At 34.9% G+C, this 24,833-nt stretch overlaps 5 protein-coding genes across 20 annotated transcripts in view; 3 read left to right on the top strand and 2 right to left on the bottom strand.

Annotated features, from left to right (window-relative positions):
- Positions 1–12,506, top strand: part of Trol (terribly reduced optic lobes) — a 132,160-nt gene extending 119,654 nt beyond the window's left edge. For 11 of the 15 annotated variants that reach the window (XM_070671533.1, XM_070671532.1, XM_070671534.1 and 8 more), the window contains 26 exons: positions 44–254; positions 517–657; positions 804–1,097; positions 1,172–1,374; positions 1,594–1,819; positions 1,907–2,277; positions 2,422–2,704; positions 2,859–3,297; positions 3,559–3,873; positions 4,459–4,589; positions 4,674–4,854; positions 4,989–5,018; positions 5,084–5,356; positions 5,504–6,064; positions 6,153–6,573; positions 6,715–6,937; positions 7,015–7,303; positions 7,440–7,700; positions 7,796–8,062; positions 8,771–8,959; positions 9,398–9,667; positions 9,906–10,057; positions 10,181–10,488; positions 10,596–11,062; positions 11,131–11,296; positions 11,671–12,506. In XM_070671533.1, coding sequence (XP_070527634.1) covers positions 44–254; positions 517–657; positions 804–1,097; positions 1,172–1,374; positions 1,594–1,819; positions 1,907–2,277; positions 2,422–2,704; positions 2,859–3,297; positions 3,559–3,873; positions 4,459–4,589; positions 4,674–4,854; positions 4,989–5,018; positions 5,084–5,356; positions 5,504–6,064; positions 6,153–6,573; positions 6,715–6,937; positions 7,015–7,303; positions 7,440–7,700; positions 7,796–8,062; positions 8,771–8,959; positions 9,398–9,667; positions 9,906–10,057; positions 10,181–10,488; positions 10,596–11,062; positions 11,131–11,296; positions 11,671–11,785 — 6,787 coding nt within the window. In that variant the 3' untranslated portion in view covers positions 11,786–12,506. The remainder of the gene's footprint in view (positions 1–43; positions 255–516; positions 658–803; positions 1,098–1,171; positions 1,375–1,593; positions 1,820–1,906; positions 2,278–2,421; positions 2,705–2,858; positions 3,298–3,558; positions 3,874–4,458; positions 4,590–4,673; positions 4,855–4,988; positions 5,019–5,083; positions 5,357–5,503; positions 6,065–6,152; positions 6,574–6,714; positions 6,938–7,014; positions 7,304–7,439; positions 7,701–7,795; positions 8,063–8,770; positions 8,960–9,397; positions 9,668–9,905; positions 10,058–10,180; positions 10,489–10,595; positions 11,063–11,130; positions 11,297–11,670) is intronic. The other 4 variants (XM_070671531.1, XM_070671544.1, XM_070671530.1 and 1 more) reach the window with 3 other exon arrangements.
- LOC139111327 (pikachurin-like) lies at positions 12,495–18,170 on the top strand. Of its 2 annotated transcripts, XR_011547193.1 has the most exons (7): positions 12,495–12,583; positions 12,963–13,356; positions 13,467–13,836; positions 13,904–14,105; positions 14,198–14,548; positions 14,648–15,117; positions 15,274–18,170. XR_011547193.1 is itself a non-coding variant. In XM_070671549.1 (5 exons), the coding sequence occupies exons 1-5, from the start codon at positions 12,976–12,978 to the stop codon at positions 15,320–15,322; spliced, it is 1,353 nt and encodes a 450-aa protein (XP_070527650.1). In that variant the 5' UTR covers positions 12,604–12,975; the 3' UTR covers positions 15,323–18,170. The 2 variants fall into 2 exon arrangements, 1 of the variants encoding a protein (XP_070527650.1); XM_070671549.1 differs by lacking the exons at positions 12,495–12,583; positions 14,648–15,117 and having other exon boundaries at positions 12,604–13,356.
- Positions 18,171–18,301: 131 nt separating this feature from the next.
- Ste14 (isoprenylcysteine carboxylmethyltransferase ste14) lies at positions 18,302–19,735 on the bottom strand. The gene is made up of 3 exons (XM_070671561.1): positions 19,538–19,735; positions 18,989–19,468; positions 18,302–18,909 (listed from the first exon to the last, which is right to left on the bottom strand). Exons 1-3 carry the CDS (start codon positions 19,733–19,735, stop codon positions 18,727–18,729), a joined length of 861 nt encoding a protein of 286 aa, XP_070527662.1. The 3' UTR covers positions 18,302–18,726.
- A 293-nt stretch (positions 19,736–20,028) lies between these two features.
- LOC139111328 (tRNA pseudouridine(38/39) synthase) lies at positions 20,029–23,079 on the top strand. The gene is made up of 6 exons (XM_070671550.1): positions 20,029–20,240; positions 20,318–20,442; positions 20,515–21,080; positions 21,162–21,453; positions 21,530–21,660; positions 22,405–23,079. Exons 1-6 carry the CDS (start codon positions 20,169–20,171, stop codon positions 22,452–22,454), a joined length of 1,236 nt encoding a protein of 411 aa, XP_070527651.1. The 5' UTR covers positions 20,029–20,168; the 3' UTR covers positions 22,455–23,079.
- LOC139111333 (protein phosphatase inhibitor 2) lies at positions 21,916–24,658 on the bottom strand. Its single transcript, XM_070671562.1, has 4 exons — positions 24,430–24,658; positions 23,627–23,797; positions 23,422–23,501; positions 21,916–23,354 (listed from the first exon to the last, which is right to left on the bottom strand). The coding sequence occupies exons 1-4, from the start codon at positions 24,507–24,509 to the stop codon at positions 23,140–23,142; spliced, it is 546 nt and encodes a 181-aa protein (XP_070527663.1). The 5' UTR covers positions 24,510–24,658; the 3' UTR covers positions 21,916–23,139.
- Between the last annotated feature and the right edge of the window lie 175 nt (positions 24,659–24,833).

Raw genomic sequence — 24,833 nt, 5'->3', positions numbered from 1 at the left:
AATTAAGACACTTATAATTTATTAATTATATTATTATAAATAGATTCGCTCGCACGTGTCATCTCGGTTCCGACGGTCAACCCACCTGCGATTGTCCTCCTGGCTACGTAGGACGCAGGTGCGAGCAATGCGCTGCCGGTTACCAAGGGAATCCTCTTATTCCTGGAGATATGTGCGTTGCCCTGCAACAATGTGATCCTAATGGCAGCCTTAGTCCTAACGCTGATCCATATACCGGAAAATGTCATTGCAAGGTATAACGAGTTATTAATAGTTTGTTCATTCACATTTCAAAAAATCTAAAAGATAAATTGCGCGATTTCTCGGATATCTTGCGTAACTATTTTTATTGTTGTTCTTGCACCCATTTTTCGTGGAATTTTTTAACTTTAAAAATGTAAGTACATTATATATACTTCTATAACATATCTAGATAACATATCTAGATTGATATTTAGGATAAAAATAGATTTTGCAAAGTCACAGTCAAGAAACGCTGTCTATTTCTTTTTTCAGGAATACGCAACGGGTCTCACTTGCAACCAATGTAAGGCGAATACCTTCAATTTGGCGGCTGCAAATCAATTTGGATGCATAGCTTGCTTCTGCATGGGCATCACCAACAGATGTATTTCCTCTAATTGGTACAGGAATGAGGTATGATATCGCATTATTAATTTTTATTATTCACAAGAAGTTGACAAAGAATATTTTATATAAATCATAAAATTAGTTATTTGACACAATTTTTAGTGAATAATTGTTTAACATGAAAGTTTAAATTAATTATTTGCACGTTGCAGATTCGTGTATCATTTACTAATTCGATTCGAGGCTTTTCTCTGATCGAATCCAAGAGTACTGACACGCCAGACATTGTTGAGGGAATTCATCTGAACACCATCAGCCGAGAAATAGACTACAGAGAATTTCCTAATCGTGGTAACAATGATGTTTATTACTGGCAATTGCCCAGTATCTTCTTAGGAGATCAAATAGCATCTTACGGTGGTAATTTGAAATACACTGTCAGATACGTGCCCTCTCCGGGCGGTCAAAGTTCAAAGAACAACGCCGCGGACGTCGAACTAATTAGTGTAAGTGCATATTCGCGACCCTTAATCCGTGTATTTGACGATGGAGATATAACAGAATAATTTAATGTATACAGGCTAATGATATCAACTTGCTTTATTACTCTCGCGAATCTCTTGAGCCTAACTCTCAGCAGTCGTTCACCGTACCATTGCTCGAACAATTTTGGCAACGTAATGATGGAACTCAAGCGGATAGAGAACATCTTCTTATGGCTTTAGCAGACGTACGAGCCATCAGAATCAAAGCCACTTATACGACGCATACTGATGAAGCTGCGTAAGCATTTTATATCATTTATATTATTATCTCTTTTACATTTTTACATTTTTAATTAAAATAATAATAAATAATTGTTAAATAAAAATTAATCTTTCAAGTTTTTTTAAAAACTATAAAAATATTCAAATAATTAAAACTAAAAGTAAGTTTTTATCGAAAAATGTTTTAATCTTAGATATTATTTTAATTTATTAAGCAATATTACATATGCTTTAGATTATCTTTCGTATCTTTGGACACCGCTGAAAAATACAACACAGGTAAAGCTCGCGCGGTCGAAGTTGAAGAGTGTTCTTGTCCTGCCGGCTATAGAGGACTTTCATGCGAAGATTGTGACGTTGGTTATACCCGAGCTATCGAAGGTCTCTATTTGGGCATTTGCGAACCATGCAATTGCAATAATCACTCGAGTCAGTGCGACCCTGAAACTGGCACTTGCGAGGTAATAATAACTAATTTTTAACAACTAATAATAATATGTTTCAATAATATTACGGAACTCAACGTAAATTAATATTTATGTTAACAGAATTGCGCTCATCATACTACCGGTGAATTCTGCGAGGAGTGCGAACCGGGATACGAAGGAGACGCCACCCGAGGGAAGTCAAACGATTGCACGTACAGAAATCAGAATCCCGAGCCATGCAGATGTAACGCAGCTGGTTCACGTAGTCTCTCTTGCGTTGACGGCAGGTGCGAGTGCAAAAGAAACGTTGAGGGTCCAGAATGTAATCGATGCCGCTTGTCGACATACGGATTACGTACCGAGAACATTGATGGATGTATCGAGTGTTATTGCAGTGGAGTCACTGATCAATGTCATGAAAGTACATTGGATGTGCAACAAATACCGATGTGGGTATACGACTCACATCACGGCTTTACTCTCACGGATTCGTAAGTGTTTTATTAATTAAAAAAAAAAAATACTTTTTAAATATAAGTTTAAATAAATTTTATTAATTTTTTCTTTATGTTAGATAACAAGTATAAAAGAAATTTAATTTTTGCATATTAAATTAATCGATTTTACTTCTACAGGACTAGACGCGATGTAATCGACGATGGTTTTGAGCTAAATGTGGCTATGAACGAAATCGGCTATCGGTACCCAGATAGTAGAAGTCATAGATTGTTCTGGTCACTGCCGAGCGTATTTACCGGTAACAAAGTAAAAAGTTACGGCGGAAATTTAACTCTAACGCAGCACATCACGGCGTATCCTGGCGCTCAGAGTTATAAAGATCAAGACATTCTATTGATCGGTAACGGTATCACATTGTTCTGGACGAATCCGGTGGAACTTCAACCTGAAATTCCATTGGTACGTAGACTTTTTATTGATGTTTTACTAAATTATTGTTTACTTTATTCTATTAAATTTACTTTATTTAATAAAGGATTAAGCTTTAATACAAATTAAATTAAAATTAGAGTATTTTGCAATTATAAGTACGACGTACGTGTATTTTTTACAGACGTACTCCGTTCCATTAAAAGAGCATGAATGGAGACGATTGACCACCGAGGGACCGCGTAGCGCTTCTAGAACAGATCTTATGATCGTGCTTTCCAATCTAGAAGCTATTTTGGTGCGTGCATCCCATAGCGAACGAATGACCGCAACGTACATCAGTGATATCAGCATGGACACGGCCGAAGAAAACGTGATCGGAAACCGAGCGACTCAGGTCGAGGCCTGCCGTTGTCCAACTGGCTACACGGGCACCTCCTGCGAAGTCTGCAGTCGTGGCTATTACAGAGATACTAGCGATCGAACTGTCAGTTACTTGGGTGCATGTAATCTCTGTCCATGCAACAAGAACGAAGAGAGCTGCGAGATCGACAGATCTGGTCAAATCAAATGCCATTGTCTGCCGGGTTACTCGGGACAGTATTGTCAAGACAGTGGTACCGGTAAGTAAAAGTAGTTTTTTACGTTCGAAATATGCGTAAAATTTTATTAATGGTTCTAATCGCTTCCGCATAAAAAATGAAAAACTGAAAAAGAATAAGTAAGTAATAAATTGAACTAAATTATATTTGTGGCGGACAAATATATACAAATCAAATTATTAGCAAAAAGAGAATAGTTTAAAAACTATAATTAATTAATTAAATTTTTTTTTAGAGAATTATATTATAATAAAATAATATTTTTAATTGCCCTAAAAATAGTAATAACAATTGATTGGTCAGGTGAGCTCATGGCAAGCCTAATGCCTATGAACAACGAATTCGAGCCGAACTCTACGATCAAATTTAAATGCAGTTATGAATATCCAAACTCATCTTACATCTATTTTAAATTGTCGTCACTCGATGGATTTCCCATAACTGCACGAAGCGGTGAAATTTCCCCGATATTGAAGACAGAGAAAGGAGCAAATCGCACCTGGATCGTCCACATGGGATATACTCCTTTCAATGTGGAGTGTCACATAAATTACCGTGGCAAAGAACTAGTCAAGATAATGACGTCAAATACGCCAGGTTTGATGGACTATATAACAACAGCTTTCGTATTTTGTCCATCCATCGGTGATTCATAACGAGGGCAAACGGTTGGATCATTATTTCGCAACTGTGTGCGGTCATTGTAGATTGTTATCGTAAATCGTCACCAAGTTTTGTAAAGACATTTCCATGGATTGTAGTCTTTTACATTGTTCTGTAGTTTTTTCACAGGATTAATATTTGCAGAAAAACTTTTTTTTTCTTTAGTATTATATCGGTGCTCAGTAATATGAATATCCCGCACAATCAAATACATATATCGTAGTAATTAATACAAATATATCATTCTTCGAAATAACAATCATTGTGATGATGTCTCGTAAACGTGATGGTAATTGGATTCCTGTGTCACGAGTAATGTCGCTTATTTATTTTATAGTTTCCACACTTGCGAGATTCAATAATCGTTTGTGTTAATTATATCTGTTGTAATCGTCGCACTTAGTCTGACGCAGTTGTACACTGAAAAACAGACATGGCGTTTTCTGTACAATCGTATTAAAAATATCTAAAGAAGTCACGTTTGTTTTAAAACTAATTTTATTTTTATTTCTTTTACAGTTGACAGAACTACTACACCAAGTCCACCATATCCGCCGAGAATCGTAGTTTACGTACAAGAACCGGAGTTCCAGATCGTTCACACTGGAAATATCGTTCGATATCATTGCACAGGCAGATCGAAAGATACTGTAAGTCTGTCAATAACTCCCAACTTTTGAAAATTCTCTAACGAAAAAAAGTATTTCTAATTCTTTATTTATGATCGAAAACAGAATTCCGTGCATATTAAGTGGGAGAAAGAAGGTGGCCAATTACCGCGTGATAGAAGCGTTGATGACGGAGGTGGATTGTTAGTCATTAGAGATGTGAAGGTATCCGATAGCGGCATATATGTCTGCCAAGTGAGCGATGGAATAAACATTGGATATAAGAAGGTTACATTGACTGTTGGAGGTATGATTAATTTTAATTATAACACGTATCGAATTTAATCTTATCGTATTCTGCGTCATTATAAATTAAAGACTAAATGAATAAATTAGTATTATGTACTATTTAATTCTTACACATTGTATTATTGGATGCAGCATTTCCGAAACATTTATTGGAAATACCAGGTACACATTATAAGCATGTCAAATTATTCGCGAAACAATATGTAACTTTATGTATTTTTTTTAAGGAGCCAATCCGGTAGAGCCTAAAGTTAATATAACTCCATCGTATCAGCAAGTCAGGGAAGGCGAGCCGGTTGAATTTCGCTGTGAGGTAACTGGTAATCCGCCACCTCAACTGGATTGGGTACGAATACACGGAAACATGAGTCCAGAGGCGTCGTTTGACAACGGCGTGTGGACTCTTCCAGCCGCATCAAAGAATGATGCAGCTGAGTACAAGTGTGTCGCTACGAACAACGTAGGCATAGACGAAAAGACGACCATTTTATACGTTCAAGGTACTCGTAAAAAATATTTTTGTATTTTTAATCGTAATATTTTATTTTAAATTAATTCAGATCGTACGATTATAAACGCTGATTTAAATGTATTAATAACTGAAACTTATGGGCGACTCAACTGAGGGTATTTTCTCTACGTTACAGATAATCCCAGCAGACCGCCACCTCAAGTCATACCGCCAACTATAACTCCACTTGAGTGGACCGGAACTATCGGAGACGTCGTAAAACTGACTTGCACACCGTCTCAATACGCCGCGAACGTTACCTGGACGAGATCCGGCGGATTGCCGCTGCCTTATACCGCCACTCAACGCGACGGGATCTTGACGATCATTAATCCTACTTCTAGCGATTCCGGTATATACGTGTGTACCGCGACAAGCATTCGTGGAACGGAGACTAGCACTACTGCTAGAATTACAATAGTCCCTCGCAGAGAGACACCTACAGTCAAGGTCAGACCAGAAAGACAAGAAGTGTTGCAAGGCACAGTGGCGGAAGTGCGATGCATTACTAATGAAGAATTAAGAGGTTTATACGCGAAATGGAGCAAGTACACGGAAACAATGAGTTCTCGTGTTCAGCAAGTAGGGGACACGCTTAGGATCACCAATGTTCAGGTTTCTGATCGTGGAGTGTACATTTGTCGAGTTACTGGCCCTACAGGCACTTTCGAGGCCAGTGCCATTATCGAAGTTGAACGTAAGCTTGTAATATAATTCCTTAAACAAAGTTTTTTTTTTCTTTTTATTTTTTTTTTTTTTTAAAGCAAATTATTTTTTTATTACAGCTCGTGAAGCTCCAATTATAGTACTGTATCCACAAGATATACAAACGGTTCTTCTCGGCGGTTCGGCCGATCTGCAGTGCCGCGCGAAAGCCGGTTTTCCAGTACCCGAATTACATTGGTCTCGTCAAGACAAACGACCATTTGCTTCTAACATCGAGCAGCTTCCTGGCGGACTTCTTAGACTGTCGAATATTACGATAAACGACGGTGGTGCTTACATTTGTTCCGCGTCAAATGAAGTCGGCTCGACGTCGGCTGTCGCACATATCGAAGTGCAATCCATGCCTGTAATCACTATCACTCCACAGCATGGTATCTTACCTGTGAAACGTGGAAGTCAAGTTCGCTTGATGTGCAGCGCGAGTGGCCACCCACAACCTAATGTAGCTTGGAGCAAGCACGTAAATGGAATAACTATACAGTAAGTTAATTTTTTTTATCGATAAGCAATATTTGAAGCCTTCTACAATTATTTAACTTATTTTTTAATTTAAACTACGATTTGATTTGATTCTAATAATTTTAATTATTATTTTAAGTGTTACGATATTACGATTTACAGTGATACATATAGCAGAAAAGCGGCTACTCCTTTAAGCGCCGTTTATGAAATATTCTCTGTATCTTCTGACGACGAAGGCTCCTATACTTGTCAAGCAACAAATATCGTAGGAATAGCTGAAGAGCGTATCCAGATTCGTATCGAAGATGATGACGATGTGCCATGCACCGGCGATAGAGGTGATATTCCATGCGATGATCGACAACATCCAGAAATTGATCCCGTGTGTATTATATTGTTATACCTTTAATACGTGATGCGTAGTATGAGAATATGTTTTTAACGAAAAATTATTTACAGAGAGACCCAAATCAAACGGGAGGTGTGTTAATTCCTAAAGATTACTTAAGAATCCCGAACGGCGGAAAAGTGGAGATGCGTTGTCAGGTCTTTGGACCAGATGGAGATCATATTTTCCTAGATTGGAAGAGAAGCGATCATCGTGCACTTCCAGAAGGTAGTACGGTGCTTAATGGAGTGTTAAGTATTCCAACTGTTGATAGGAACTCGGCTGGAGAATACATCTGCTTGGGCTTAGATCCTGCTGGCACCGTACTTTTCCGAGCAAAATCTCATCTTGAAATTATATGTGAGTAACGAGCATAAGCAGAATTAATTTAATATAAAAATCAACTAAGATATAATATTATGAAATAGATAAACAGATCAATTTTTCTTTAATAATTTTTTTAAGTTTATTGTATTGATGTTTTTTATAACTTTAGCTCCACCAAGGATCGAATTAAATCCAACGCGTCAAACGGTGGGACCTGGAGAAAATCCATCCATTATTTGCAGCGCCACGGGAGACGAGCCCTTGCATATCGAATGGGAAGCTATAGGACGCCCGTTACCACATTCTGTATCGCATAGCGGCGGCACTCTACAGTTTCATGGCATCACTTATTCCGACGCTGGCAAATATGTGTGCAAAGCGACAAACACAGCAGGAACGGCAGAAGCGGTAGCAGAAGTATTGGTTAACGGTTGGTTCATAAACGATTAACATTCTTGTATTTGCAATATAAGAAAATTTGTCATTATTTTCAAATAAATTTATTTTAAATATTACGTTTTACAGAACATCCTTACGATAGTGCGGAAATCCGCGCTGAACAAAGAGACGTAACAACTTACGTCGGCTATTCTGTACGTTTACGTTGCGAGATGCGTGAACATGCAATGATTCACTGGAGCCGAGAAGGACAACCGTTGCCGGCTAACGCGCGAATCGGAGAGGATTACTTAGAACTGACGCAAGTGAAACTGGAAGACAGTGGACGATACATTTGTCAGGTCCAGACGAACCACGGCGTATCCAGCGATTATATTAATTTCAACGTTTCTCGTAAGTCTTGTCGTATTTTTACCGAACCTCGTTGTTTTAGCATCACTTCATACATTCTTGCTTTCATTTGAATGCATCTCTTAAAGATTACAATACACGCTAAAGGAGTGTTTCGTCCATTAAGAAATCTTATTTTTTACTCTTAATCCTTTCGCGATACTATTATCTACAATAAAAAATATTTTACTATTCTGACAAATTGCGAAAGGATTAAATTTTAAGCTGCTTTATAAATATTTTGCTGTTTTTGAGCGAATTTTCACTAATTGATTTTTTTAGTGTGATTTATTTGACGATTTTAACTTTCTTGGAACGCGATTGATATAAATTTACCACGTTTGTCTTAATAAAATAAAAATATATTACTTAACAAATTACTTACAAAAATATTAAACAGATTAATAGTACTACGTATAATCCTAATAATTACAATTAAAAATATTAAATTTATTTCTTAATATTAATCCAATGCATCACTCATATCATTAACAAACGTGCAACAGATTTTTCTTAAGCAATACAAATAGTAAAAGACATCACGAATACATTCAAGAAGCGCCTTAAAAAAAAACGTCTTTCAGATGTCTTGTGAACTTTTGTATCGTTTGAGCTATATTATTGAGATTATATATCTTTATTACAAACGTGGTTCCATGAACGTCTCCACAAGTTTAGGTTTTTTTTTACAAAGCTCGCGTTATGATTTAGTAGTTAATTTGCTTGCGGATTGCATGCCCGTGTACCAATCGCAGTGCAGGCAACGGGAGTTTCAATGCGGAAGCCTACAATGCATTTCGATGGAATACGTTTGCGACGGCTATGTTCAGTGCAACGATGGTACTGACGAACGCTTCTGCCGCAACGCGCTCTATCGCCAATATCTTCAGAGACAACGCGGTTTGTTTTGAGATATATGTGTGTCGTGTGATGTCTCGTAGTTCTTCTACTTGTAATGAACTGTCCTTTTATATTCTTGCTTCTATGAATTTATGAGGAAAGGATACGGATTAAAATAGCTTTTCGGTCGATAGAATCAAGCTTAATTAATATACAGGCGAGTCAAGTAAAATTTTAAAATATGTTACGAACGTAGACGAAATTTTTATTATAAAGCGAAAATATAATGCGAGAAAAGTTTATTCTACCGTATCCTATCCTTGTCAGCAATAAATATGTTTGTAGAACACTGCAATCGGATCCCGCAGTTTATTTTAGAAATTTATTGAAGATTATATTGTCTTCGTGACGCACAGTAATATGCAAAACAGAGTATATACTTCTCTAATTCTACTATTTTAATGTATTTAATATATAACATATATGATTTGATTCTAGCTACTGCAATGTCATTGATCAGCATCGAGGTGTCTCAAGATCCAATAAACATCGGCGATACAGTAGATATACATTGCACGTATACTGGACCACATGGTCCACGTTATCGTTGGACGAGACCGAATCACGTAAGCCTGCCGATAAACGCTCAAGAATACAACAACGTTTTGAGATTAAATAATGTAGCTGTCAGCGACAGTGGGCCGTACAGGTGCATAGTAGACACGCCTGAAGGCATTCTGGAAAAGGACTTCAATCTTATCGTCCACGGTAATTAACAAGCATATACGATAAATAACAATAGATATTTATGTGCATAAATATACATAAATATTTAATTTTTTTAAAAAGATGTAGAGTCAAATACTTTAGTAATATAATTTTTTTGAAATATAATTATCTTTTTGTCAATGCTTACTTCCATACGTTTTATGTAAGTATAAAGCCGGTAAACAGTTATACCTGTCGTAAAAATTATTGTAGTTAACAAATTTTATGATTTTTTTAGGTGGAATTCTCGATGAACCAGCGATTGAAACTAAATTAGCGCCGTATGGGTCAAGTCTAGAAATGGACTGCCGTCTGGATCTCGATCCGCCAATACAATTTCAGTGGCATAAGCTTGGCGGACTTTTGCCAAATGATAGCCAGACTTATGAGGTGTTTAAAACATATAATCTATTTTTGTCAAATTAAAAGAATTTCTTTTATAACTGATAATTATATCTTTTGATAAAATACTTTATGCATCCTTTAACTCGATATATATTTTTTATCTTGCAGAATAAGTTAAATTTGGTTAATGTTAAGGCCGATGACGCCGGAACATACATTTGCGTCGGAAATAATGGAGAATCGCGAGTCGAAGTGCCTACAGTGCTGGTTGTAACAGGAGTTGTGCCTAATTTTAGTCAGGCACCTGAAAGCTTTATTTCTTTTCCACCTTTACCCGATTCTTATCTTAAATTTAACATTGAAATATCTTTCAAGCCGGAAAGTTACGACGGTATTCTATTGTATAATGACGAATCTGCTCAAGGCCATGGCGACTTTATCATCCTGTCTCTAAATAATGGATATCCGCAATTCAAGTAAATAAAAGCTTGTATTAAAAACATACATAATGCGCCACAAGTAACATATTTTATTTTATTAAGTTCTTAAACATACGTATTAATACATCAAAATTTTTTAATAGATTTGATCTCGGTTCTGGGCCGGCTGTTATTCGCGCGGATAAGCCTGTTACTTTGAGTGAATGGCATACTATCAAGATTCAACGCAATCGAAAGGAAGGTACAATGCTGGTGGATGGCGAGGGGCCTTACAAAGTGCTCGCTTTAGGAAGACGCCAAGGACTCGACCTCAAAGAACCACTTTACATCGGTGGAATACCGCAAAATAGCAGAATCAACAAACAAGCTGAAGCCAGCACAGGTTTCGTCGGGTGCATCAGCCGATTAGTTCTCGGGGAAAAACAAGTCGATCTAGTCGGTGATCAGACATATAGTGTGGGCATTACAACCTGCGAAACCTGCGCCGAAAATCCTTGCAACAACGGTGGTGTATGTCAAGAAGCGGCCATGAAGAACGGCTACACGTGCTTATGCCGAGCCGGTTTCAGCGGCAAGCACTGCGACAACGTTGGGCAATCCTGTTATCCAGGTATACTATATAATTTTTATTCATAAATATTTAAGCGAAGCTTATATTAAACTAATTGTATATCTTAGGTGCTTGCGGAGAAGGTTCATGCGTAGATAAAGAAGTTGGATTCGATTGTTATTGCCCGATTGGCAAGACAGGATCAAGATGCGAGCATTCAGTAAACATCTACGATCCGAGTTTCCATGACGACAGAGCTTTTATTGCTCACGAGACTCCGAAAGCCCTTAGGCGGTAAGTATCGACGCGCAATTGAATACACACGTGCACGAACTATTTTTTAATAAGTTGCATTAGTCGGTGTTACAGCGCACGTGATAGAATATATTATTGCTGTCGTATATATATTTATTTTATTTTCAAATTTTCTGAATTAATTATTTGTACATAGCTGACAATGAAAAACACATGAATAAGATAAATAATAATATATCTTCTGTACAACAGTTTTTTTTAATATGATAAAATTAAAGAGGTAAATATTATAAAAATATTTCTTTACTCCTCTGATGAACTAACACTTAACTGTAATTGGAATATAGGTACTAATCTCATTGTCGGTGCGTATAAACATCCTCAGGCATCCTAATTACTAAAATTCTTTTCAGGGAAAGAGAGAGCTCGACCACTACACACAGTCGATCACGATTACGCAACGCACAAGTTAGGAAACCACGATCAAGGCTACATCACCACAATAATTTGCACCACACAAAACATTAGCTAGACTTAGCACCAATTTTACGCACTTAGAGAATGATTACTTATCCAGTCACAGCAATAATAAGTTTCTTTCTAGATCTAATTAAGCATCATGAATAATAAACTACTTAAAATTATTTTAATATATTTACACTGAAAAGATTAATCAGTTTAATTTATTTTAATGCGATGTTTCGCTGCTTTTTATTTTCTTCTTTTATTTGACATGTGCGTAGTGGCGATGAATGTGAAAATAGGAAAAACAAAAATAAGTAATGAATTCTTAACAGGTATTTTGCAACTAGCCTGCCTCTGTCTAGTGCGTAGTTCCTTACAATGAACGTTATGGTGCTGTAATTAGAGCAACAGTCAATTTACGAATTAGTAATTAATATGTTTTGTACAGCTTCTTAATTAATACACTTAACGCGTCACTTTAGTCATTATTAATTATTAAAAATAATACGTGAAGTCACTGCCAAATCAGTCGCATTTAACAGATAGTCTCCACTCAAGCTTAGAAAACGTCGAAGTCATATCATCTACATACGTGTATGTGACAGTTATACAACAGCATATGTAAAATGTTTGTACTTATATATCCCAAAAGTATATATATTAATTTATATATATATTGAAAAGAAAGAAATATTTCACGTACGAATCGTTTATATACTCAGCGGATTCATGCTATACGAATACATATTTTTAAAGCAAATAAAAACGAAAGTTAATATGATAAGTCGTATACTTAAGGTTAATTACTTGATTTCATCACGTTGCATGTTATAAAATACTAGAAAGATATAAAGCAAAAAGGTGAGTTTTAAGAAAAGAAAAAAACATTATTTATGTATTATTGTGATAGTGTTGCTTAAATGCTTCTATATATTTTAAAGTGCATATCAATATAAACTTATTCTTTTTAATCTTTTGCACGTTTCTTTTATATGCAAGTTGTAATAGATTTCACTGCTATTAAACTAACGTTAATTAATTAGCTTTAAAAAAAAAAAAAAAAAAAAAAACTAACGACACTTATACAAATACTTTTGAATAAAAACAAAAAGTAAAAGTGTGCAATATTGAATTTTACAATGAACAAACTGAGTGAATAATTAACACGCGACATGTGTTGCTTGAAATTCTCCAAGAATGTATAATAATTATTTTTTATTTGTCCTACGCTCAATTTTAGGTTGAAGATAGCCATGAGTTTTAATCCTACGGACACCGAAAACGGAATCCTGATGTACAGCTCTCACAGTGACGAAGGCCTCGGAGATTTTGCAGCAATCGTGATAAAGGACAGCCACGTCGAATTTCGCTTTGATATCGGCTCCGGAATGACGACGGTAAGATCACCTTATATCGTTCAGCCTGGGGTGTGGACGTACGTGACGGTGAATCGAGATTTCAAAGATGCGAAATTGTCGGTGAACGGTGAGCCATTTACTGAAGGGAAATCTCTCGGACCTGCGAGAACCATGAATCTAAATACTCCTCTTTACATCGGTGGAGTAGATCACAGAAGAATCACGGTTAATCAAAACGTCGGTGTTGAGCGCAGCTTCCGTGGATGCATAAGTGAAGTAAGTAAAATTATTAATTATGCAGCGTCTATGAAATATTTCAGAGAAAGCCATTTATAAAAAGTGATGTATTTTAATGATTGAAAATATATAATAATATCTTATTACAGCTTGAAGTATCATCGGTTAGTTTGAATATAGTAAAGTCATCGATCGACGCGGCCAATATTGAGGACTGTTCAGAGCCTCATCCGAATCAGACAATGTTTCATGCTGCTGTCACAACTCCGGCATCTACGCAGCCAACAACAATATACAATCCTTGTGCATCAAATCCCTGCATTCATGGCCAGTGTCAAAGTCTAAACGACGACTATTCGTGCACATGCGAATACGGATACGCGGGTCAAAATTGCGAGAAAATGCAGAAACAATGTGAGTTTCTTACTCCGTGCAAAAACGGCGGTACCTGCACAGACCTTCACGATTCTTACAAATGTGATTGTCGCCTCGGATACAATGGACAAAAGTGCGACAAATGTAAGTAAATGCACGAATTATACATTCATTTTTAAAGTGTAATACTATGTAAAAAATAATATTTCAGTGGCAGAGATCACGTACGACGTTGCCTTCAAAGGAGATGGGTGGCTAGAGCTAGACAGATCTATCATGATGCACGGAGAAGAACGCGAGGTTTTAGGTCTTGAAATCAGCACTAACAAAAGCCACGGATTGATTATGTGGCACGGTCAAACACCAAATGACCTAACTCCTGATGATTACATTGCCGTTGCTGTAGTAGATGGGTGAGAAACATACATCAGCGATATAAAATAAAGCTGCTTAATAATCGTAAAATATTAATAAACCTTTGAATATTATTTTTTTTATTATCTAGATATGTAGAATATCAATACAACTTAGGCTCTGGTCCCGCTGTGATTCGCGTCACCGCTCAGCGTGTCGACGACGGAGAACGGCATAGGATAATCTTGAAACGTCAAGGAAGCGACGGCAGTATCGAATTGAACGGCGAGCACACCGAGAGCGGTGTTAGCGACGGGCTTCAGCAGATTCTGAACACGAGAGGTAGTGTTTACTTGGGTGGCCTGCCAGATTACGCAATGACTTATGGCAAGTATCACAACGGATTCTCCGGTTGCATTTACACACTGGAAGTGCAGGATTCAGGAGCTATCGATATCGGCGAGAAGGCCATCAGGGGAGTAAACGTCTCACCATGCACTAGGTAAATACCGTACATATAAGAACAATCTTTTTTCTGAATCAGCTTTGCTTGTAAAATAAATAATTAATCTTGCCGAATATTATTTCGCACGCTGCTCAGAATAAGATGGATACCATCTTCGTTGGTATTTACGGATGCAGATGCGGACGGATTCGATGCGTTTGTACCACCACCGCCGGTGAACATTATTCACCCAAAACCCGCGTCCAATCTTGCCGCGTACGACATGACAAGTTACTCATTACTAATTATACTTCAAAATCTCATTGCTTTGACTAGAGATATTAAGGAACAAAGTGTACTTTTCACGCTGTTATGCGTAGACGCAGTTAACATTATCAATAGCTTATTAAGTTAAATGATTAGACGATTAGAGCGTTATTGATCTTACTTGCCGGAAGTACACATTTCCCTTTAGACCAAATTGTTAATCAATCGTTACCGAATCGAATAAATGTACAGTAAAGAGTATGTGTACTTTCGCGAGTTTGCATACAATATGTACAGCTAATAAATTTGTAATATATTTAATGCTTAACGCACCGTTGGAAGTAACGGATGAAACCACGGTATGTCGCTTTTTTATTATTTCAGACTTTCTTTACGAATTTCAAGCAACAAATTCTATTTGTTGTCTATTTGAATATCAAGATATCATAAAAACTGTCAATGTACTTATTGTTAAATATTTTTCAATCTTATTTGCTTCTTTTTTTATTTTACAGTGATCGAACTGATAGACTTCCCACGCGTGGTGACTTTGGATGGTACTGAAAAGAAAATTGCATTTACATCTGAGGAATGTACCATGAATTCATTGACGAACGGTACTACCGATGTAAATGTTACGTTTAAATATAAATATATATGTTAAATTTTTCATACATATCTAATATAGATAGGATCCATTTTACGAAGAAATTTATTTAAAAAAAATAAATTTATAAATTAAAAATACGTAAAATAAATGTCCATGTTAAATCTTATATAAGCTTTACTGTATAAATCAATTATTTTTTTACATTTTTTAATTTTTAAGTTATTTCGTAAAATTCGTTATGAAAAGTCGTAAATTGGATCGCCGTAAAATGGGACTTATTTATATTTTGAGGAGAACATTAGAAATAAGAAGGATCAAAAGCAAATCTGTTATCGTAACTAATCAAACAATTTGTCAGAACATTATGCAGCTTTTCGATTGCAATAATTTGGTTTAATGAAACATCTGCATATGCGCGCAAAAAATCGAAAAGTGAAACATATTTAGAATATATATATTCCCTTAACGATTTATTATGGACGACTTGAGATAACATGTGAAAGATACGAAAGTAATTATCGCTAAACGAGCAACAAAACAATTTTATATTCATAGATATACAGAGTCTACCTGCACTAATATATTGCTACCGATATTTTATAATTAAAACAACTATAACGTTTTATACCGCTTTATTTGTACAAAAAGAAAGTAGATACATTCAATTCGCAAATAATGAATCGTTATTTTAAAGGCGACAGAAAGCTTATGCATTATTCTCATCTAGAATTCATCATTTACTGTCAATTGCGATGTAAATACGATGTAAAAGATGTAGCGATTAAGCTTTTTTTTAATTTTGTCTTTCCTGTTTTTTCTCATTTTATTTTTTGTAATCAAGCTTCACGTTGTCTTAATTTTTTGCGAGTCTACCGAATAAATTCGAACAGCTGATATAGTGACTGATATAAAAGGAAAATATGTTGACAACAAAATACGTAATTATAATTTGTCACTGCCACGTGCTGATTTATTCATATTTATAATATGACAACGTTCTGCGTCATATAGGAGATAATTATTATTCACTGGCGTATGAGTGTAATCAAAGCTTTAATGAGACTTTGATATTTCTCCCATATCACCAAAAAGACAATAAATTCTCATTATAAACAATGGAATTTCGTTGGAAAAACGATCCACTTTTCTATAACAGCACTAGGTATCGAATTTTCGCACGTTGGAAAGAAAATGCACATTTATATATTTATAATGCGAAACGTATAAGTTAGGAGCGTTGCACTCCATTGACATATTAATATCTGAAATGTAAAATCAACAATCAAATAAAAAATTGAACTGTTGATTTTCTCAGATTGCACTCATACCATGATGAATACTTATTATTTATAATACATACATGTGGGTGCTTAAATGTGATTTTTAATGCGAGAGAATAAGAGGTGAATAATCAAGGATTGATAATTAAATGAATAACTGACGGCATCATCGAATATTAGATACATTTTTTTATTAAAAAAAACTTTTATTAGCTTGCGTGATATATAAACGAAGAAAGTTATACGTACGAGAAAGAATAGCAAATAGAAAAAAAAAATAAAAATGGCATAAAAGAATGATGTGCTGCTACACATATAAAATTTATATTAAATAAGTTATGAGTATATCAATACGTGTATAAAATAATTCTGTAATTATCTCTATATTCGAGACCTTATGAAAGTAAAATGTACAATTCGATAGTAATAACGATTATTCGGCTATCAAGATATACATCGTACAGATTATTATTTAAAATATTAATTGAAATGCAATATTTACGATGTAAAGCAACTGCAGTTAGGTTTTATAAACGATTAAACCAATGGATTTTAATTTTCCTAAATCACCGAGTATTACATTTTTACAGATAAAATATTTTATTATCAGTGTATAGCTCACCATAATTAACCGTCAATTAAATACGTTTTCCTTGTTCCATTTTATAAGTTTATACGATAAGGAGTGAAATATATTCATAATATAATTATTACAGATATACAAAAGAAAGTTACAGTCAATGCATTTTTGCGAATCAGTTTTTTCTCTATGCTTTATCTAGTAATTAATATTTAAATTGATATTTATGCCGTTAAGAAGTTTCGTTCAATTTGTACAAATTTTTATTTTTCAATGATCTTTATATGTAACATACATACTGCAACATGTGCGTTATCAATATTAAATGTTTCATTAATTGATTTTTTTAATGATATATGATCAGATTAATCAATTAAAATTGTTTCGTATAGTTAAAGAAGAAATATCATTGAATGCGATTCTACAAATTGCCTTTAAATATTATTTGAGAAATAAAATACCAAAATAATGTATAATAGTCCTTGTGAAATTTTCTACGTTCGCTACAATTTTATTATAACATTGTAAATGATCATGTACAGAACAAACCGATGCATATACTTGTATATTATATCCTAACACTTTAACTGCAATACTTCGACATCGAATGACCGCTTTTGAATGTTCAGGCATACATTAGTTACAAGATATTGTAATGTGTATGTATATTGCATTATATGTACAGGGTGCAATAACAAATATTTCGGTCTGAAATGCCTTCTTTACGCAAGTGCGGTGTTTGAATGTGAATAATGCCAATGGCATCCTAATTAGAACATTTCAATTAGGAGTGATGTTTCAGGTGGTAACAGCTAATATTGCTCTACCCTGTATATAAAATCATACTGAAAGTATCTATCGTAATATATATATATGTAGTCTATTGTTATATAATAATTCTTCAAAGAAAATGAGACAATAAATTATAATTTTGCTAACAAACTGTACATTTTAATCTCTTTAACATAATTACTTTATTTTAGCGAAATTATAATTTCACCTTTTGTAAAAATTATGGTTTTTAATTTTATTCTTTTAGATAGAATTTTACAATGAATATGTAAAGACAGAAAGCATGTTAACAAAAATTTATTTACATAACTTTGCAAAACTTACGTATTATTACGTACGTACACTGAGAGGCAGATGTGGCTTTGCTTCGACGAAGGCGATTAGCGTATGATACTATCGTGATGTGCGTCGATCCTCACGCGAAACTCATAGTTAATATACCGCGAAGCACCGTCGTCGCGGCAAATGCCATATCTGTCTCTCCGAGTACATACATTGTAAATGTTAAGTAACAGTTGTAATGTTAAACCTGAGTTGTCTGTGCAGAAGTTTTTAAAAGCAAAAATATAAAATTTAAGACTAGGGTAAATATATAAATTGGCATAAAATATGCACACACATATATATATATATATCACATTCGCAATAAAATTACTTAAATAATTTACAAAATTATTTCAAAACAGAACTACACCAATGTGGACTGCTATGAATTAATTTCGTATCCTGAAATAAATGGAAGCCCAGTACCTACTTTTTTCTGATATTCAACATAGTCTTCCCCAAAGAAATTTAATAAAGTTATTTCTTCAATCCGAACACGATCGCGAAAAAAGTTCCATGATGTAAATGTATATGCGACGAAGCACAGTGGATTTTGAAGTATTAACTAGAACAAAAATTTTCTTTTAACGTTAATTAACAATATAAAATTGCAGAATCAAGATTAATTATAGAAAATTCATCACCTGAGTTCCTATAGACCAGTAAAACCATCCTACATAACTGGGATGCCTGCAGAAATTATACACACCATGTGTAACAAGTTCGTGTTTGTCGCTCTTATGTCTTTGCACAACGTGATTGAAATTATGTTTTGCAGTGCACATTGCTAGCTTTCTTAAAACTTCGCCGGAAATGCACAGTATCAGACCAAAGTAAGATACGACAGAAGGCATTTTCATTTCATGAAAATAATGCCTCTCTATGAGAAACTCCACCCAACTAAGACACGCCGCTACGCCGTACGCTACGCTATGATTGAGAATAAAACTGTCGATTGACAGAGTAGCTGGATTCGACCATGCTATAGCCAGAAATTCGGAATAATGAAAAGTAGCTAATACTGTCATATAAACGCCGAACATTTGCCAGGATAGAGAGGCATTGATCGATACTAAGATGCCGATTCCGAATACATATCCAAGAAATAACGCTCTGATCGCTACCTGCAAAGGAATAAAAAGCAGTAATCAGCTGATACATAATGTACGTAACACAATGATAGCTAGACTTACTTGATAAGTAAAATTACGAAACGCCAGAAATGCCAGAACGTTTATAAAAATGTACTGGACCGCATGTGGAAGCCAAATATTTGTGAAATAAGCGGCGTAAATATTAAATCCCAACCTGAACTGCAGTTCAGGAAAAAGCGAGAGTATGCCCGCCGTGACAAAACAGAGTAAGCTAAGAGTTCCATCGCGGCACAGCATCTCTTAGCGAATATTTCCGTCGATTTTCAAGACATTAAACACACAATCACGATGAACAACTCGACATACCCGGTCGAGCCAAGTCGAGCCGCTTGAATTCTTGAATGTACCGCTCCTTTTCTAATATAAATCTCAATTTTGTGCGTTTTATTATTATGCAAGAATAATACGTCGTCCCGCTGACTGCAAAAATAATACGGATTAAAAGTAAAACTTTAAAAAAAGAAATACAAAGTCAATCAGAATTGTTGGACTCTTCCTTTTTGCAGGTTATAGCGGGACTTAACATAACCTAAAGTATTGAAGTTTTCGCCGTTTGTGCTGAGCCTCGCAAATTAAATATCTAACATTTTGAATTTAGCTGTTAAAAAATAAAATAGTTTGAAAAGTCGTTCTCAGATCTGAGTTTATTTTAGTGTCGTGCAGCATAATTATGGCAAAGGTCCCACGGAAATGCGCTAAGATAAAAAGTACGAGAGAGCAGCTGGAAAAGCTAGACAAATTGGTTTGTAATTTTACAATTGTGTAGCCCGCTACTGCATTGTTTAATATGTTTTCACACGTACGTTTTTGATTTTGTAGGAACTGATTGACAAAGTATTACAATTGGAGACCCACAACGAGCAATTAAAATCATTGATCGCGAAAAGTACAAATATCAAACTGAAAAAGGAAAAAACACCGAAAAGACCGTTCGATTTTTCACAGTAAGTGTGTTTTTAATTTTGTTGCGTATCTTTTTCATATAAATGCTCTACTACAACGTCAATTTCTCACAGATGCTACAAGAGACACATTCTGCTAAAGTTCTATTATCTCGGTTGGGACTATCACGGTTTCACTGTACAGGAAGATAATAGCGATACTATCGAGCATCATTTATTTGCAGCTCTGTTAAAAAGCTGTTGTATTGAATCTCGCGAAAGCGCAAATTATCACCGTTGCGGACGAACCGATAAGGGCGTCAGCTCGTTTTCTCAAGTGATCTCATTGGATGTACGTAGCAGATTAAAACCAGAAAATCAAGACAATTTATCAGATGAGCTGGCCTATTGTAAAATATTGAATAGATTACTACCCGCGAATATAAGATGTATAGCATGGTCTCCAGTTCCATCTAATTTTTCTGCAAGGTTTGACTGCAAGTACAGAAGATATAAGTACTTTTTTCCCAGGGGTAATTTAGATATAGATGCCATGGACATAGCTGCCAAATTTGTTATTGGAGATCATGATTTTCGTAATATTTGTAAAATGGACGTAGGCAATGGTGTAACTAATTTTAAAAGGACTGTAATTGATGCAAGAGTAACCCCTGTTAATGAGAGTGAAGAAAAATCCACAGGTAATTTTCAATTTTCTTTTATTTTAATTTTTTACTATCTTCTGCTGTATGATATGTGTTTAGTAAATTTTTATTTTAAAGGGTACGATATGTGCGAATTCGAAATTACGAGTCAAGCTTTTTTGTGGCATCAAATTCGTTGTTTAATGGGCATCTTGTTGTTGATTGGACAAAAGAAAGAGGAGCCTGAAATAATCTTGAAGCTCCTAGACATTGAGACTTGTCCACAGAAGCCCCAGTATAATATGGCTCATGAAATTCCACTGAATCTTTGGCATTGTGATTACGAGAGTATAAATTGGCTTATCGACGAATCTGAATTATTAAACACTATCAAAATATTGCAGCAAGATTGGACTCTCAATACTATAAAGTATGTTTATTTTAAATAAAATCCATGTAATTAAACATGTAATTAATCTTTAATTAATTTTTTTTTAAATATGTAGATCAACAATGATCAAAAATATGTTGACGGAATTAGAAAATTTTGTTAAATGTACTAATTTTCAAAGCGATTGTCTACTTCTCGGAGTGCAATCGAAAATATATCAGCCGTTAATGAAACGAGATTTGTGTGGTAAGTGAAAATAATTAGTTTAAATTTAAAATATATAAATTCGTCGATAAAACCGAGATATAACGTCGAATTTTTTTTAGCATTACTTAAAAACGGTTCTTTATTTTATTTATTTTTTATTTGGGTGTCCGAAATAAAACTTTAAATCTGAAAACAATAGAGAATAAGAATTCAAGATATAAAGTTTTATTTCGGACACTTTGTATAATAGCCTATATTTATTAATTTCGAAATATTATGCATACAAATAGACTATTTGAAGTCTTAAAATTTTGTATTTGACTGCAGTACAGACATTCAAAATACTTTGATGATCATATACCTAATTTCATATTTTTCTTTTTTTAATTACTATACTAAACACATTATCGCCGCGTTTGGACGTGTTCTACAATTTTCTAAATGTACATTTTATGAACAGCATAAGTTAAATAAAGCCTATCCAAGATTTGATTCATGAGCAAAGTATTTTTCCTCATCGTCTTGATGAATGAGATATATGATAAACAACGAAAGAGACAAGTTATCATATAAACATGTGTTCGTTGTATCCAAGCGTTGCAATCAATTGTTTATCGTAAAAAAAAAAAAAAAAAAAAAAAAATAGTGAGAGTAAAGATAAAGATTGTACAAATCAGGGTAAACTTGATGAACTTGGATAGGCTTATACTACGTAATTTACTCAATACAACTTGAATCTGAATTTCACTTATCTACGTATATATAATCCATTTTCTTTTACAGAGAGTTTGGAAAATAAAATAAAACATTACGAGAAGAAACGAAAATTTTAAGTCATACATTCCGAGGTTACATAGCATATGCTATTCACATTCATAGCCTATGCTAATCACAGAACTTGTGTAATGTAGTACATACATACTAAGTTTTAAATATGTTTTTCTTATTATAAATATTACGTATAGCGTCTTAAATTTTTACTATACGCGAAAGGGCTGTGTCCAGCCTTATTGTTCGTCAATTTTGATAACGCGATCAGGAAGTCTTCAGAAATATTAAATTTTACAGAGGTGCTCCGTATGCACAAATAACGTCGATAGGCCTGTAATAATACACGCGAAACGACGAATAAAGCTTTTAGCATAAAATAAAAATTTATACAATATATGAAAAAAATCAAATTGGATCGTGAAATGCACAATGAGGTTTTCTTATCCAGCTCACTAGTATTTCTAAGTACTTAATGTATTATATAGCTTCTCTTGGAAAATCTAGCAACAGTTTATGCTAAACATTCAAATTATTGAATTGCTTATTTACAGAGGGTGAAGCTAATGGTAAAGTGCTATATATACATGATTAAAATGCGAAATTTAGTTTTGGGCGTTTAAATGTAAATTGATGTAACACTTTCTCTGCTGTCAGATATAGTATAGTTGCAATAAACGGTGAAGTCGATATTATTACGAAATAATGACTGCAATGGACGATTAAAAAAAAGCAATCGATGTTTTTAGTTTATTTCTTTTCGGTTCTATCACAGGACGGCATGCATTTGAAACGAGTATCAAAATTGTTTTCTTCCTCTGATGAATTTTCCTCGGTATTTTTACTCTCGCCATCTTCGTCCTCTTCTTCTAATTCTTCCTGCTCTAAAAGTCGTCTCGCCATTTGTACAGCATGCCACTCCCGATAATGGCCCTTTCTTTTAGCCTCAAAGGCTTTTCTCCTTTCTAATTGAAAAGTATTAATAGTCAACATTTTTATATAAAAATTAACGTTATAAATGTTCCGTCGTACCTTTTTCTTCAGGAGTTTCCTCATCCTCTTCTTCTTCACTTGATTCTTCAAAGATTTTTGGCTTACTACCTCCAGCTAATCTGAATTGTAATAAGTATCGATTATTTTATATTTTTATTTGCATATATAGTTAACAAAATATATTGTATTAATTAGCAAATATATGTTAATATTTTATTAAATAATATTTAACAATTTTACTCACTTTGCTGCAAGAGTATTTGCATCTAACTGATCAAACTCATGTTCATTTTGGAGGCCCTCAAAATTATATGGGGTTTTTGGTTCTTCAATCTTCATGTGACCATAGTCTTTATCAGCAGGATGAAGAGTGGCAATAATGTTCATCTCGTCCCATGTTGTTTCTTTGCTCGGTCTACAGTTTGATTAAAGTAAAGGTAAATAAAAAATAGTGTTCATCATCAGGTCCAAAAATAGAATCTGTGTCAACTGATGCTGGGGTAATGTCAATCACTCTCTCATCATATCTTGATAATATTTAGCAGTTCCATTAAAAAATTATCTTTCTTTAAATTTAATAATAAAAAAAAAAACTATAAAAATATCTCGGCTAAAAAAAAAAAAAAAAAAAAAAAAAAGTTTTTTAAAAAGATGTTTCCCAGAAAGGTAATCTTTGTTGAAGCCAAACGAGTGCACTTCTAAGGCGACGCTAAGCGTGAAGCTGTACGTCGAATCGAACGCGTGTATCCCGTAAAGGGAGGCTTATTTCTCTCTCTCATTTTCTCTTTTTCTCTTTCTCTCTCTCACACACACAGACACACAGACACTCCTCTTGTTCTCTTTACTCCTCTCGCCGGATTCTACAAAGCCGCGTGAACTCACGATTTATAAATACCGGATAAGCATGACATGCGGAATCACGCAAGCCTCCCTCGAGGGACGAGACGGAAAAAAAAGAGAAAGAAAAAGGGAGAGAGAACAAGAGAGAGAATGAACATCTCGGGTTTTCGTGAGCATGCATCAAGATTAAATTAACCCGTTTCTTACCTAGGCGCTTCCGGATTGTCAAAACTGCTAGACGTCTTGAGAATACCCTTGGAAGGCCGTTTCGACAGGTTTTCTGCCATTATAGTCAGGCGTAATCACAACTAAGTCACTCGCAACGATGATCTCGCAGCTGCATGTTTACCAATGGATCTCACTCCGGCGGAATAACCTGTCTTGCGCCTTGGGTGTCACTTCGTGTCACACACTTACTCGCGATCGCATCCTACCGTGCTCTTACGCGCATCTTGCAAGCGCTGCTGAATTGCTGAATACGGCCGATGGTGGCGGTCGTCACGAAAGACGTACGCATTTTTTAAATTGGCAATGCCATCTACTCATAAACGTCGGAATTAAATTTTGTATGTAATTCGAACCACCGCTAACATATCGTAATATTTATATCC

This window comes from Cardiocondyla obscurior, linkage group LG23 (assembly GCF_019399895.1).
Source record: "Cardiocondyla obscurior isolate alpha-2009 linkage group LG23, Cobs3.1, whole genome shotgun sequence".
In the NCBI taxonomy this organism is placed as follows: domain Eukaryota; kingdom Metazoa; phylum Arthropoda; class Insecta; order Hymenoptera; family Formicidae; genus Cardiocondyla; species Cardiocondyla obscurior.
The sequence above is the reverse complement of the archived record's forward strand: the minus strand, read 5'-3'. Positions and strand labels throughout refer to the sequence as shown.